This window comes from Dipodomys ordii, unplaced genomic scaffold, assembly GCF_000151885.1.
Source record: "Dipodomys ordii isolate 6190 unplaced genomic scaffold, Dord_2.0 Scaffold15, whole genome shotgun sequence".
Taxonomy (NCBI): domain Eukaryota; kingdom Metazoa; phylum Chordata; class Mammalia; order Rodentia; family Heteromyidae; genus Dipodomys; species Dipodomys ordii.
In genome coordinates, this window is record NW_012267231.1 from 1,397,993 (window position 1) to 1,414,325 (window position 16,333).

General features: G+C 48.2%; 1 protein-coding gene across 1 annotated transcript in view; it reads right to left on the reverse strand.

The window, feature by feature from the left end:
- Positions 1-2,284, reverse strand: part of Pde8a (phosphodiesterase 8A) — a 24,822-nt gene extending 22,538 nt beyond the window's left edge. Inside the window, exons 1-3 of the mRNA XM_013011859.1 lie at positions 2,230-2,284; positions 1,198-1,388; positions 535-591 (exon numbers count right to left, since the gene is read on the reverse strand). Coding sequence (XP_012867313.1) covers positions 535-591; positions 1,198-1,388; positions 2,230-2,256 — 275 coding nt within the window. The 5' untranslated portion in view covers positions 2,257-2,284. The remainder of the gene's footprint in view (positions 1-534; positions 592-1,197; positions 1,389-2,229) is intronic.
- Between the last annotated feature and the right edge of the window lie 14,049 nt (positions 2,285-16,333).

Sequence of the window (16,333 nt, forward strand, 5' to 3'; positions counted from 1 at the left end):
CACACCATAACATCTTTATAAATTCTTCCTTGGAATCTCTCATCTTCTGGTTCATGGATTAAAAGCCCATTTATGTGTAATTCTAATCCTCAGACATTGGAGTTAGACACTGAGGCAGACACCGGGGGGCCCTGGGGCCTGGTGTGGAAGCATGATTTCCCTGCAGCGAACTGGAGAACAGAAAGAACACTAGAGAATCCGGGCTTTTTTGTTTTGTTTTGTATTTGTCTTGTTGGTTGTGGGGCTTGAACTCTGGGCCTGAGCTTTTCAGATCAAAGCTAGTGCTCTACCACTTGAGCCACAGCACCACTTCTGGCTTTTTCTGTGTATGTGGTGCTGAGGTATGGAACCCCAGGCCTCATGCATGCTAGGCAAGCACTCGACCACTGAGCCACCTTCTCAGCCCAGAGAAGCTGGACTTTTATAAAGCCCATTCCAGGGGCTTCTCCTTCAAAGGGGCCTGGCCCTCAATCAGCCATCTGTCTAACAGAGTACACACAACACTGAGGCCTTTCCAACAGAAAAACAGTTTACCTGCGAACTACACCAACAATGACTGTGTTTTCTGAGAATTTTGATGACTTGATCGACCTAAAAAAAGCAAACAAGTTTTTAAGCATATGTATATACACACATATATACATTTATACATATGTATACATATACATACATATATAGATAGATAGATATAAATATCCCCTCTGGTCCTGAGGCTTGAACTCTAAGCCTGGGTGCTGTCCCTGAGCTGCTTTGTGCTCAAGGCTAGCACTCTACCACTTGGGTCACACTGATACTTCCAGCTTTTTCTTTTTCCTTTTCTTTTTTTTTTTTACTGTCAGTCATGGGGCTTGAGCTCTGGGCACTGTCCCTCAGCTCTTCAGCTCAAGGCAAGTGCTCTACCATTTGAGCCACAGCACCACTTCTGGTTTTCTGGTGGCTTATTGGAGATAAGAGTCTCACAGGCTTTCCTGCCCTGGCTGGCTTTGAACCATGAGCCTCAGATCTCAGCCTCTTGAGTAGCTGGGATGACAGATGTGAGCTACTGGTCCCCGGCCAGAAATTAACATTTTCTTACTACCATTTTGTTTCTTCTAGTTCTGGAGATCAGACCCAGGGCCTTCATCACAAAAGCGATAAGGATTCCTCCCAGAAAGAATAGTTTTGCCATTTTGCTCTTCAGCATGTAGGGAAGCTCACTTGCACAGGGTCTCCGCATCTATGTGCCGGGGGTTTCTGTGGTCAATGACAACAATGTCGTGCAGCTTGTCCAGGAAGCAGTCGAGGGCATCCCGCGGCTCCCTGGCCACTGTACACTTGAACCCTGCCTTCTCGCATGCCTTCCGGAACCCGTTACACTGGCTGTCTTCTTTGGTAAACACTAAAAGTACCTAGATCCAAGAGTGGAAACAGTTTTTAAATGAGATGTTGTCAGACTGTAATGTCTTAATAAGCCACAGAAAATAGCCAGGTGTTTTTAAGATGGGACACAGGTGTCACATGACATCTGCTCTCCTGCCTAAGCTGTCGATCCCACCACTGAGCCAATCAGCAGCCTGCTCCATCAGCTCACTGTGCCAACCCACAGCTCTCTCTCTCTTCTCTCTCTCTCTCTCCTCTCTTTTTTTTGTCTATAGTCAAGACAATCATATTATTTTTATTGTAGGATGTCTCCAAAAGCCACACATATGAAACAATAGTCATAAACAAGAAACCCAATATGTAACAGCATAGAACTAGATTATTTATTTATTTATTTTTGGATCCGGTCGTGGGGCCTGAACTCTGGGCCTGGGCGCTGTCTCTCAGCTCTTCAGCTCAAGGCTAGCACTCTACCACTTGAGCCACAGCGCCACTTCCAGCTTTTTTTTTTTCCTTATGTGGTGCTGAGGAATCGAACCCAGGGCCTCGAGCATGCAAGGCAAGCGCTCTACCACTGAGCCACCTTCCCAGCCCCTAGAACTAGATTATTAAAACTCAGAGTTTACAAGGCAACAAATATCTACTATGCCATCTCATATTGGATAGGAGGTAAAGAATCAGTCTCTCTCTCTCACACACACACACACATGCGCACGCGCGTGAGCTTTTGTCTTTATCACATCACAACCAACTTACTGTAGGTTGCAGACAGTCTTCATTCACCTGAGAGAAGGCCATTCTGTACAGCTCTTTCCTAAACCCTACAGAAGAGAACTGACAGGCAGTGAGCCCAGGATGGCCCCTTAGTACCTGAAGTTGATCCTGATGAATCCTCATGGGCCCAAATTGCACATCAGCTACTGTTCCCTGTAAGAAAGAGATCTGCTTAAAAGCAAAAGGAAACGGTGCGATTTTTGCTTATATGTTTCTCTACTTAGCAGCACAGATGAAAGTAAAGTATCTACTCTACAAAAAAAACTACAGAAACAGGATAAACTTTTTATTTTTGCCAGTCCTGGGCCTTGAACACCGTCCCTAAGCTCCTTTTTGACCAAGGGTAGCACTCTACCATTTGAGCCACAGTACCATTTTGGCTTTTACTATGATTAATTGGAGATAAGAGTCTTCCTGGCTTTTCTGCCCAGGTTGGCTCTGAACTGAGATCCTCAGATCTCAGCCTCCTGAGTAGCTGGGATTATAGGCGGGAGCCACTGGCACCTAGCAGGATAAACATTTTTTTTTTTTTTTTTGGCTGTGGGGCCTGAACTCTGGGCCTGGGCGCTGTCCCTCAGCTCTTTAGCTCAAGGCTAGCGCTCTACCACTTGAGCTACAGCACCACTTCCGGCTTTTTTTTCTGCTTATGTGGTGCTGAGGAATCGAACCCAGGGCCTCAGGCATGCAGGGCAATCGCTCCACCACTGAGCCGCCTTCCCAGCCCATGATAAACATTTCTATCTCAGCAGTCTACTAGCTGAGTGAACCTAAGAGAATCACTTCCGCCTTCCCAGCCCAGTTCCTCCTTTGTCACAAAAATCAAATTACACTATGAAGAGCCTCCAAATAATAAGACACCAAACACTGGTTCCTGTGTGCCTATTTCCATCTTCTCCTGATGGCCCCCAAACTCCTTCATTCAGATGGCACTGAGCAATGCAGTCCGACAGAGGACTGAACATGTCAAACAAAGAAACCTCACTGACAATGTTAATTAATATTAATATTAACTGCTGGATGGAAGAAGGAAGTATTGCTATGGGCCAATTACTTGAAAAATAGTAAAATATTACATAATAAAGACAGCTTTTGCTAAATGTCAGGGAAAACTCACAGTCTAAAATCTCAATCAAGTTGGATATGGCGGCGCACACCTATAATTCCAGCACTTGGAAGGCTGAGGTAGGAGACCTTGGATGGGAGGCCAGCCTGGGCTACACAGCAAGACCCTATCTCAAGAAAAAAATCTATTTTTTTTATTATGAAACAAGAAATAAATATTCTAAACTGTAACTTCATTTAAGTTTGTGAAAATTAAAGTAAAAAGAAAACAAGCTTGCCTAGCATACAGAAGGCTCTAAATTCAATATTTACATCCCAACCCCTCCCCAAAGCTAAGGAAACCACTTGTAGAAACCAAATTAAAGGCAATAATTAACATGTTAATTACATGCTGATAATGTACATAAATAAAGTGGACTGTGTTGGTCGCAGCTAGGGACAGATCAAGTGTGTGCAGCTCAGGGCACTTAGGATGCAGTCCATACACAGGTGTGAGACAACTTCACGACAGACCGTGTAACTTTATGACCTCTACTTAGGAGAAATTCCAACACCAAATTCATTTTGAGAAATAAAAGACACTGTCGATTCACTTTTTTATGATTTGAGTTCTGTACACTGTGTAATTTTAGCATTTTTAGGCATTCATGCTTCTTCAGTGTGTCCATTTCACCACTGAACACAACTTAGATCACATTCACCATCAGCCAGGAATGCCTGGTCCTTGGGACCTGTCAGCACAGGGTGTCAGCACCACCAGTCAACTACAAACGAACCAGCGCCCCTCCAAAACAGCCACCTCCAGGAATCCTGATGACCGTACTAGAGGGCAGGCCTCAGCCTCCTCCCCAGACGGGCATCAGAGCCGCTCTAGGCTGTGTCCATCCATCCTCCCTGTGCCTGAAAATCAGAATCAAATCAGCCTGACACTTCAAGCTAGCAGTAGTAGAGCTTGAACTCGGCTAAGGGTGTTGTCCCTTATTTTTTCCCCCCAAGGCTGGTGTTTTATCACTTGAGCTACAGCTCCACTTCCAGCTTAAGTTAAGAGTCTTGATGACTTCCTTGCCTGGGCCGGCTTTGAACCAAGATCCTCAGACCTCATCCCCCTGAGTAGTTAGGATTATAGGCGTGAGGCACCAGTGGGCCAATCTGGGAGTATTTATTTGTTACTGTGTAGATATATTTTAGATATCAACACCTTATCTAATATGTGATTTCCTAATATTTTCTCCTAGTCTTCAAGGTGTCTTCAACTGTGTTTCTTTGTTAATGTGATGCAACCCTATTTATTTTTACTTTCACTGCATTAGACATTTCCTAACCTCATACAAAAAAAAAGGGGGGGCTGGGAAGGTGGCTTAGGGGTAGAGTGCTTGCCTAGCATGCATGAAGCCCCTGGTTTGATTCCTCAGTACTACATACACAGAAAAAGCAGAAATGGTGCTGTGGCTCAAGTGGAGAGTGCTAGCCTTGAGCAAAAGAACCTCAGGGTCAGTGCCCAGGCCCTGAGTTCAAGCCCTAGGAGTGTCCAGAAAAAAAAAAAAGCAAAAGGCTGATAAGTTAAAATTTAAAATTAGGAATTTTTATTCATAGAGAAGGAAATGAAAATGTGGGCCCCAAATGTTGGAGATGCTATCTACAAATTATCATCAAAGAACTCATACCCACAATATATAAAGAATGTCTCATGATTAATAAGAAAACAATCAACAACCCCACTGGAGAGACCCTTGCACAGTCAGGAGATGCTAAGATACTAAGAACTGAGAAAAATTATTCAATTTTTATCAAAATTCTGCTAGGAAAGTGAGCTCATTGATAATTTTTAAGTTTACCAATTTTATAAGAATTGGTATAAATGGGAAATATTAATGGATGTCTTCATTTTATAAAAACAACTTATCACTGGGTAAAATCTCTCCTATTTTAAGAGCACTCAAAGAGAAAAATGAAAAAACAATTGTGTCTACAATCTGTGTGCCCACTACGGGGAAATGAGCTACACTTACGCAGTTAAGACACAGTGGAGAGCTTTGTTTCCATAGAGATGATGACACAACTGATACAAGCCTTAAATGAGAATATTGAGATTTGAATTGAGAAATGATCTTTTGTCTAAACGAATAGTGTATTCAGTGTGAATAACAGCGCTGCACAGCTCTGATATCATTTCCTCTTCAGTAATGACTAATCGTGAGAATACATCCAGGCAGTCCTAGAGAGGAATTCATGCTCCCCAAATTTCCCAAGTACCTGTCATCTAGGGAATGGGGTATTTCTACAGGCTGTTCAAAAACACTGACCACAAACAGCCAACACAAGTCAGCAAAATCCTGCTTGCTCTGCCCGCTTCCTTCCAGTCTGAAGAGCGGGACAAGCGGATTGTCCTCCTCTGTCACCATCTCCTCATCTCCCAGACACGCTGTGTGGTGGGCAAGGGAGACACCCCCAAGCACAGAGCACCAGGGGGGCATGCTTCCATGTGCCCGTCCCTCGGTGCTCTGGCTAAAGCCTGGGCGGTCTGAGCAGGTGTCCTGCAAGCGGGGCTGAAGGCCTGCGACTTTACCACAGAAGCACAGTAGCCACGTGCTTCCTCCGCGACCTCTTACATGCCGCCAGTCTGACCGCTGTCTAATGAGCGCAGCCCTGAACTGGTTGCTCTTCACAGAACTCTGACCACCTTTTCTCCACACTAAGCATCTATGATCAATCCATTAGACAAAACAAGTACTTATATGCGCAGAGCTCCTCATATCAACTCCAAATGATCAAAGCCTTGGTCAGACCTGAAACCTTGGAAGCTGCTACCGGAAGGAACAGGAGAAACATCAGAGCTTACTGGCATAGACAGGAACTTCCTGAGTAAAGTTCTGGGGGGTTAGCAAATTAGAGACAGACTCACTAAAAACTAAAACTAAAAACGTTCTGCACATGATTGCCTTACTTATGTAACTGTAACACCTCTGTACAGTATCTTTACAATAAAAATAAATTTTAAAAAAGTTCTGCACAACAGAGGACATAGTTACTAAGCTAAAAAGACAGCCTACAGATTGAAAGATCTTTACCAGCTATCCATCCACTAAGGGCCTAACATCCAGAAAACATAAGAAACAAAATCCCCCAAAAAGTCAGTAACCCAATTAATAAATGGGCAAAGGAGCTAAAAAAAGAGCCTTCTCAGAAGAATGATGAATAAACACACTAGGATGTGCTCAACATCCCTGGCCAGAAAGGAAACACAAATCAAAACAGCACTGAGATCCTATCTTACCCCAGTAAGACTGAATAGCATCAAGAATTCTAACAGAGCTGGGAGCTAGTGGCTCATACCTGTCATCCTAGCTACTCAGGAGGCTGAGATCTGAGGATCACAGATCAAAGCCAGCCCCAGCAGGAAAGTCTGTGAGACTCATCTCCAATTAACCACCAGAAAACTGAAGTGTGCAGTGGCTCAAAGTGGTAGAGCGCTAGCCTTGAGCTGAAGAGCTGAGCGACAGCGCCCAGGCCCAGAGTTCAGGCCCCACGACCGGACCCAAAAGAAGAAAGAAAAAAGAAAAAGAAACTAAACAGAGAACTTCCCAGTGATACGCTGCTGGGCGCCCATCCAGAGCACCCAGGTCAGGGTGCTGTGAAGACTGCATCATGCCAGGCCACACACACTAGCCAAGGTATGAAAACAGCCCAGATGCCCTGCACAAGATGAATGGGTCAGGAAAATGGGGTCATGTTGGAGTCACGGAGCAATGCTGCTCCTCATCCATTAGAAAGAGAATGTCATTGCAGGGAAACGGACAGGCCTAGAACAAACCATGTGAAGTCAGTCACACACACGTTCTCTCTGTGGAAGCTGCATCTACAAGCATACGTGATAACAGACTCCAGGATGATCTGCTCAGGTGCCTGTGTCTCCTCTGAAAGAGCCGGCGTGCTTTTACCAAAATGGATACCAGGAAGTGGACACGTGTTTTGACAGGGGGCAAAGAGTGGGGACACAGAAATGGAGGGAGGAAGAGTAAGCAGTCATTCAATTCACATCATTTTAAAAATGAAAGCTGTAACTTGAGGGTAGGGACAGGAGAGAGAAAATAGGCAGGATGAAGGCCACTGAAGCACTGCACTCATAACCTGACTCGCGGAACTCTGACCTCTTTGTACAACTACTTAATCTTTTTTGGGGTCCATTGTGAGGCTTGAATGGTGTTCTGGTGGTTAATTGGAGTAGTCTCCAATGAACTCTTTGTGAGAGTAGTCTCAGGCACTTTCCTGCCAGGCTGGCTTTGAACCACGATCCTCAGATCTCAGCTTCCTGAGGAGCTGCCATGACAGGGTGAGCCACTGGTGCCCGGCTTAATGTTTTAAGTGCAGTGCTCAATAACTGCTTAATGGACCAAAGTACTTACTGCATAAACGAGATCCCTAACATCTCCTTCTGACTTGATAAAAGGCATTTCTAAACAGTTACCAAGGATAAGAAGATAAACATCCTAGTCATTGTAGGGCAGGGAAGACTGTCCAGATTTCCTGATGGCCTTCCATCATATATCATTCTGTTCTTTTTCTAATTTCACTGTGAAATCTTCAAAACTAAATGGATTCTCCATCTCATCTCAAAGTCTCCAAGGGAATGATGCAATCTTTAATTTTGTTCTAATGGAGTATTTCCTCATCTCAACCAAATATCCGAAGTTCCATTTGATTAGATTTTTATCTTGTCACTCTGGGCATATCCATGGCTATTTCAATCATGTTTTGTGCTAATACTGTAGAAAATGCTTGGCATCCTTCTGAAAAACTCTTCCAAAACACAGCTCTGGTTTTTAGTACACATGGCTGATTCTGGAAAGAACACAGGCAGAAAGCCCTTGGGCTCAATGAAGGGTGAATTTTTCATATGAAAATGTTATATAACCACTTGGTTTTGCAGTAAGTGTTAAATACCTTTATATGTCAAGGTAAAGTGTAATTTGAATTTATCACGCTGGTTTGCTGACGTTAGTAAACATTCCCACTCGAGAGCTACTGCAGAGCAGACTGACCACGCATGGCAGAGGTGTGTACTAAGTCTAAAACTCCAAGTTGTGATTATTCCCAGAAAGTAGAACTGGGGCAGACCACCTCTGCAGGCGGTTGCTCTCTCTAAGTACCTGTTAGTGCTCCCCAAATAGTTTTCTACCAACAGAAGGCTCAGGGAGTCAGGAAGTGGGTTCCGGGACTTTCTGAGAGAAGGGTGTGGAGGGCAAATCCACAGAGAGGAGGTGGACAGATGCTGATATGAGCTGAAGTGTTGGTAAAGTGGCTCAGCTGGCCTGACTTGGACACCCAGTCCTCCAAAGACCGGCATGGCCGGACACTGGGTGCTGTGCTCCGTTTATTCCCCCATCCTGCTGAGGCCCTGTGCAAAATCGGCTGCATTCGCAGGACACTGAGAACTGGGCTCCGAGAGGATGTGCTAACGAAGTGCACGGAGGAGGAGAGGGGTGGGGTCCCCGACTGCACGAGCCGCACCCACGCGAGCAGAGGCGCTGCCCAGCAACACACACAGACCAGTGAGGCCCGACTCCCACCCATCCAGGCAGTCCCTCCCCGGATCCCTGCAGCTCACACTCCGTGATGCACCGCTGCGCCCACGTTTTGGTGGTGGTGAATTTAGATAATCATGATAGTATTGAGTGCTAGACATCATTCAAACCAGAATCCCTCCCCACGTGTACACTCCCCACGTGTACACCCACACACAGCCACACCAAACAGGAAAACGGCTTGTTTACATGCCAAGAGATTTCCCTGGTCCCCAGTGCAAGTTCTTGAGACCTTCATAAATCTCTGGCGTAATGATTCAGATTAATAGTTGTGTACCCTTTTCTTCTTCGGCTTCATTCATTCCTTTTAGATTTTTATTTCTTCAGAAGAGCAAAGCTAAACTAACAGCTAACCCAAGCACTGTGTGGGTCCAAGGGCAGGAAGGGAGTGGAACTCATTCCTCTGTGGGGGGCAGAAAGCAACACCCAGAGGTGCTAGGCGAGGGCTCACCTCTGGGCTTCTCAAGCACTGGGGCTGAGGCGCCAGCTCTGCCAGGAGAACCCAGGAGTGGAGTCAGGATCTGGCTTGAACTCTGGGCCTGGGTGCTGTCCCTGAGCTTCTTTTGCTCAGGCCTAGCACTCTACCACTTCAGCCACAGGGCCACTTCCGGCTTTTTCTGGGAATGTGGTGCTGAGGAATGGAATCCAGGGCTTCCTGCATGCTAGGCGAGCACTCTACCCCTGAGCCGCCTTCCCAGCCCTGGTCTGACTTTGTGACCGGCTGCGGCTGCGACAACGCGAAGCCCCGCCAGCCCCAGCCCCACCAGCCCCCCAAGCCCTTGTGGAGACTGCTTTCCTATTCGTGTGATTTTCAGCTTGTTTTTGTCTAGGGATTTTTCTTGGTAAGTAGAGACATTCCTTAGGCATCATCTATTTAATCCTCTATGAAAGACGTGTCCTTTTGTTTTTTTATGCTTTTTTTCTCCATTACTTTTCTTATGTTTGACTATACCCTGGCCAGATCTGTCTGAGTTTAGTTTCCTATTTTTGAGGCCAGTTTCCCCGTGGGCCAGCTGTCTGAGAGGCTGGCTGGGAGGGGCCAGAGCCAGGCTCCAGTGGACAGGACTGTTTGTCCAGCACTGCAGGAAGTATATTTGGACTCTCACTCTTCCAGCTCCAGGCAGCCGTGGGCTGCACGCAGTGTGTCTCTTTCCTGTCTGCTGCAGCATGGTGAAGTCCACTTCCTGCAGGTGTGGCTTCTTCGAGCCCTCAAAAGTCAATCAATTCAGCCTCCAGGAATTCTGGACTCAAACTGGATCCAAGGAGGCTACGGCACGGCTCGTAGTCTGGATTCCCTATTTCAAGTGGAGGGTTTAGGTTTCCAGCCCTGGGAATTCCTCTTGCTGCGTAGCGTGTCATCTGCCAGTGTTCTGGATGGACTTGAGTGTGGCCCAGGGACCATACACTTCCTCTTCTGCGCCAGGTCCGGTCTTCCCAGCACCACTTCTTTTCTGGCTCCTTACATATCCTAATTCCTTCAGAAATGGAGTTTTCATTTGTTCCTATAAGGTGCAGGGTAATTTCCCCTGGGAAAGGTGACTTTACTGTGTTCACATGTTTCTATTTCTTTTCCTCCAAATATTAAATGGCTTTAAAATTATTTGTAATACAAGGTAATACAGTCCCTTACAAATCCAGAGTTGCTGAGCACTGGTGGCTCACACCTATAATCCTAGCTACTCAGGAGGCTGAGATCTGAGGATCATGACTCAAAGACAGCCTAGGCAGGAAAGCCCATGAGACGTGTATCTCCATTTAACCACCAAAAAGCTGGAAGCGAAGCTGTAGCTCAAGGGGTAGAGTGCTAACCTTGAAAGCTAAGGGTTAGGCCCTGAGTTGAAGCCCAGGGACTAGCACCAAAAGAGAGAGAGAGAGAGAACTTCCAGAGAGTAAAAGAGGGACAATTATCAGAAATCTCATCACTTTAAGTACACCCTACTAACACCAAACAAGCCCAGAAAGCAACCTTCTCTCTTTTTTTCCATTTAAAATAGTCTTTTCTTGGAAATACAGGTCTCAACTGTAATTTTAATAGCTACATGATAATCAAGACAACTTCCTGTCACTCAAGAGTCTCATAAGACACTGAAACATTTAAACATTAAATGAACAATCCCATAAACCAGAAGTCACACCTCCTAATGATCAAAGTTTCCATGTTCTCATTTCCTTGTAAATCAGAGAAAAATGAGGGTTTTGCCCCACAGGAGTAAAGCACAGCAGCGCAGGGTTTAAAAGCGAGGGGAGCATGTCTGTTTCCGTGACCTTACTTCCATCTGTAATAAACACACTGTACTGCCCGTTTCTCATTTACAGATGGATAAAACCCAAATGGCAAACGTTTTAACCAAGGAGGACAGCCCTGGGGACGTGGGAGAGGTGTGGAGACCTCCTCCATGTCAGCAGGAGCGCCGTGACGTGATGACTGCCCGCCGCCGCCCTTCTAACCATCTCCCAGCACAGACGGCAGGCTCTACCAATCCACACTCAACAATGGTTGTCGCTGTAAAACAAGAAAAGGACTCTGTTCTTACAGCTTTTTCAAATAAAAGCCCCTATGCAAAAGAACCAACTCCAGGCAGCAGAACACGGGCACATGAACAAATGATGCTTGGTGTCAGAGGCGGCCTGCAGGCCAGGGTGGGTGACTGCTGGAGGCCATCTTAGCTGGTGTGGGTGACTGCTGGAGGCCACCTTAGCCGGTGTGGGTGACTGCTGGGGGCCATTTAGCTGGTGTGGGTGACTGCTGGGGGCCACCTTAGCTGGTGTGGGTGACTGCTGGGGGCCATCTTAGCTGGTGTGGGTGACTGCTGGGGGCCATCTTAGCTGGTGTGGGTGACTGCTGGGGGCCATCTTAGCTGGTGTGGGTGACTGCTGGAGGCCATCTTAGCTGGTGTGGGTAGCTGCTGGAGGCCATCTTAGCCGGTGTGGGTGACTGCTGGGGGCCATCTTAGCTGGTGTGGGTGACTGCTGGGGGCCACCTTAGCTGGTGTGGGTGACTGCTGGGGGCCATCTTAGCCGGTGTGGATAGCTGCTGGAGGCCACCTTAGCTGGTGTGGGTGACTGCTGGAGGCCATCTTAGCTGGTGTGGGTAGCTGCTGGAGGCCACCTTAGCCGGTGTGGGTAGCTGCTGGAGGCCACCTTAGCCGGTGTGGGTAGCTGCTGGGGGCCACCTTAGCCGGTGTGGGTGACTGCTGGAGGCCACCTTAGCTGGTGTGGGTGACTGCTGGAGGCCATCTTAGCCGGTGTGGGTGACTGCTGGAGGCCATCTTAGCCGGTGTGGGTGACTGCTGGAGGCCATCTTAGCCGGTGTGGGTGACTGCTGGGGGCCACCTTAGCCGGTGTGGGTGGCTGCTGGAGGCCATCTTAGCGGGCCAGCGGTCAGGCACAGGCACTTGGGGTGGGCTGTACCATCCGGGCATCACTCCGTGTCAGAGGACAGTGGCAGCCTGGTCACCACTGCTAGACAGGGAGGCTGTACCGGGGGCAGGCCCACCTTCCATGACACCGTGCTGCCTCCACACCCACGCGAGTCAGGGATGGGAGATCAGAGGACCCCAGGCTGGGTCGTTATGGCAGCAGGACACTGCACACGGAAGGACTGGCACTCATGGCACACACGGGGCCATCTCAACCCTCTTCCGGCTAGGGAGGGGGTGACACGCCGGACAGCACATCGGGCAGTCAGGTCCTGGCTGTGCCTCTTACCACCGCTGGCCCAGGCTGGCACGAAGCCAGGCAGCACCTGGCCTAGTCAGCCAAGTAAGGGACAGACGGCTGCAGGGGCGAGTTTTAGCAAGGGAGTGTCACAGAAGAGGTCTTGCGGTCATAAGGGGGATGTGCAGTTATTCGTGAGCAGGTTTCATGTGAACATGTCACGTGTTTACACAGTACCTTCTACTCACCAACCAACAGTGCCAGTTACAGAAGTGAAAGTATGATCCTATCTTCCAGAAGCTGAGTAAAGAAGGGTAGACACATATAAACAAGTCCTACATTGTGAATGTTTAACAACGAAACCCTGAACCGAGAGCAGCTGGGAAGGGACTAATTAACTGCCCAAGGAGGGAGAGGGTGAACCACAAAACCTTTCAGGCCCCAAATGAGCTCAACTGTCCAGAAACCAGCCACCTCCTCAGGCCCTGCACAGGCAGCCATGCGCCTGGCACTCAGCTCACGGCCTCTCAAGGCTGCCAGCTCAGCTCCCACAAGTGCGGCGCTGACAGACGTGTTCCGAGGAGAGCAACTCAGTGCTTAGCACTGGCTTGCACAGGCCGCGCTTGCCCAGTCCGCACCTCCAGACGGGGTGAGCTGCAGCGGCGCGCGCACATACACAGCCCAGCGCTAGAGCAGCCGAGGCGCACTGGGCCAGCCCCGTGGCGTGTGGTTTTGACCCACACTGCAAGGCACTGCTGGCCTCCTGGGGACGTTCAGTGCCCTAAAGACTGCGTTTAAAGCCCCCGGCCTGCAAAGATGTTCGGGTCTCAAGCTTGCCGCTGTGCCTCAGTCTGCTGCAAGGCTGTCTACAGACTTTTCTGTTAATGGGTAACTTTTGTCCAAGTATAAACTCAGATGACCTATGATTAAGGATTAGTGGAGTCTAAAAGAAGGGAACCGGAGGCATTTCTGGCGGGTGGAGAGGACCCCGCAGGCCTCAGAACACAGACTTGAAGTGTAATTTGTTCATGGGGCTTGCTCGCTCTCACTCACACCCCCTTCTCTCCCCCCTCCCTCCCTCTGTCTCTCTCTCTGTCTCTTCCTCCCTCTCCCTCTCTCTTTCCCCCTATTATCCCTGCTCTGGCCACCAAGGGAAGAACTGTCCCTGAGGACAAAAAGGCAACTCATGACTAGGACAGGGCTCCCACAACCCCCACAGGAAAGGCAGGCTTTTCAGTAAGCTCCTCATAAAAGCAGGTCACTCCAGGGGGCCGGCCCCTGAGGGTGTCCCCTAAAGCAAGGAGCTGTGCACAAGGGGACAGTGAGGGGTCTTCAGTCAGAACTCAGGGGACTGAAAGGAGGCTGAATGGACTGTATCACCTTCCCAATGAGCACGCCACCAAGAACACACACCTGGGGTTTGAGACGGAGAAGTAGAAGAGTGAGCAGGAAGGTAGACAGGAAGCCACTGAAAGCGAGGTAACACTAGTGTGCGCGTGACTGCTCTGACCTTCAGGAAACGGCCTCACTGCGCCCCAGCTAATCTCATCTGTTTGATCTGCATCTGGACATTCAATGTGCTACTAATGTGTAGCGTACACGGATAGCTAAACTTTGCCACAACTGCTAAGCTAACGTCTGTCCGTCCATTTGTGTGTGTGTGTGCGTTGTCAGTGTCGCGGGGCTTGAACTCTGAGAGACAGCCTGGGCGCTGCCCCTCAGCTCTTCAGCTCAAGGTGAGCACTCTACCACTTGAGCCACAGCACCGGCTTTTTCTGCCTCTGTGGAGCTGAGGAATGGAACCCAGGGCCTCATGTATGCAAGGCAAGCACTCTACCCCTGAGCCACCTTCCCAGCCAACGTTCCTGTTTTAAGGGACAGCAATCAACACAGTTAAGCCCCTCCGCCAAGCATTTTGAGTAGATGTTCAATTTGTGCTTTAGACTGGGTAATTATGAACACAGAAAACTTACTACTCGGGGCTGGGAAGGTGGCTCAGTGGTAGAGTGCTTGCCTTGCATGCATGAGGCCCTGGGTTCCATTCCTCAGCACCACATAAGCAAAAAGTAAAAAGCCGGAAGTGGCGCTATGGCTCTGGTGGTAGAGCGCTAGCCTTGAGCTGAAAAGCTGAGGGACAGTGCCCAGGCCAGAGTTCAGGCCCCACGACTGGACCAAAAGAAAAAAAAAAAACTTACTACTCATAGTTCTGGGAGGCTGGAAGTCCAAGGTCAAGATGAGGGGAGACTGAGTATCTGGTGGGAGGCCATTCCTCAAAGACAGCACCTGCTACGTATCTCCACATGTCAGAAAGGTCAAAGGTGAGCAAGGGCCAAGACCCCTCTCAGAACAACACTAGCAACGTTCCAGGCAGCACCTTCTCCCCACATTTACCTCCTAAAGGCCTCCGTGGCATTGGAGTAATAAAGTTTAGGGGACGGACACACAGACACAGACACACAGACACACAGACACACACACACACATTAAGACTGAGGTGGCCAGGCGCCGGTGGCTCACTCCTGTCATCCTAGCTACTCAGGAGGCTGAAATCTGAGGACTGGGGTTCAAAGCCGGCCTGGGCAGGAAAGTCCTTGAGACTCTTATCCCCAATAAACCACCAGAAAACTGGAAGTGGTGCTGTGGCTCAAGTGGTAGAGCGCTAGCCTTGAGCTGAAGAGCTGAGGGACAGCACCCAGGCCCAGAGTTCAAGCCCCATGACCAACAACAACAATAAAAATGATTGTAGGAACCAGAGTGGGAATGACTGACAAATAGAAATTCTGAACAAGGCTTATGGCTTAGTTGGCAGTGCTAAAAGAGTGATAACTTCATGATTTTGAGAATACTGTGCCTAGGAAATAAACACAAGGTAGAAAGAGACACTTAATACACAACTTCCAAATGGTCCAGAGAATACTGTGGACACAGAGAGTAAAACCAGGCATGCAGATTGAGGGTAACATGTCAGTAGCCTGGGGTGGCTGCAGATGTGTCACCCTAGCTACCACAAGAAGCTAAGACAGGCCCCTTGTGGCCCAGGCAGGCAAGACAATCCCATCTCAAACTTACCAGTGCAAAAAAGGGCTGGAGGCATGTCTCAACAGTAAAGTACCTGCCAACAAACTCGAGGCCCTGAGTTAAAAGCCCAGTGCCACAAAAATAATCTTAGGAATCAGATAAGTATATATCCAAATAATGACATGGCATCAGATTTAGCAAATGCTGAGCTAGGCATATGTGGCTCACACCTGTAATTCTAACTACTGAGGAAACTGAGGTCTGAGGATCACGGTTCAAAGCTAGTCCAGGCAGGAAGAGTTCATGAGACTTTTATCTCCAATTAATCACAAAAATCTGGAAGATGTAACTCTAAGTGGTAAAGCAGTATTCTTGAGCAAAAAGCTCAGGGACAGCACCCAGACCCTGAATTCAGCCCCACGACCAACAAAAAAACAAACATAAAAAACACAGAATTACCAGTTTCTTTGTATAAGGCACTATGGGTAACACCTTCCTAGAGAACAACCTATCAATACATTTCAATATTCTTTTGTGTGTAACTTTCTAGTACTGAAAAAAATACGTTATAAATGCTAAATCTGTAACTGTCCAAAAGTAACAGACTTCTTATACAGCATAGCCTTCCCGAGGAAGTTCCAGAGACTGGTGTTGCTGGAAGTATGGCTCACAGACCAATTGCTATAGTCCACAAAAAGCTTAAGCCAGAAGCCGGGCGCTGGTGGCTCACGCCTGTAATCCTAGCTACTCAGGAGGCTGAGATCTGAGGATCGCGGTTCAAAGCCAGCCCGGGCAGGAGAGACTGTGAGACTCCTATCTCCAATAAACCACCAGAAAACCGGAAGTGGCGCTGTAGCTCAAGTGGTAGAGCGCTTGCCTTG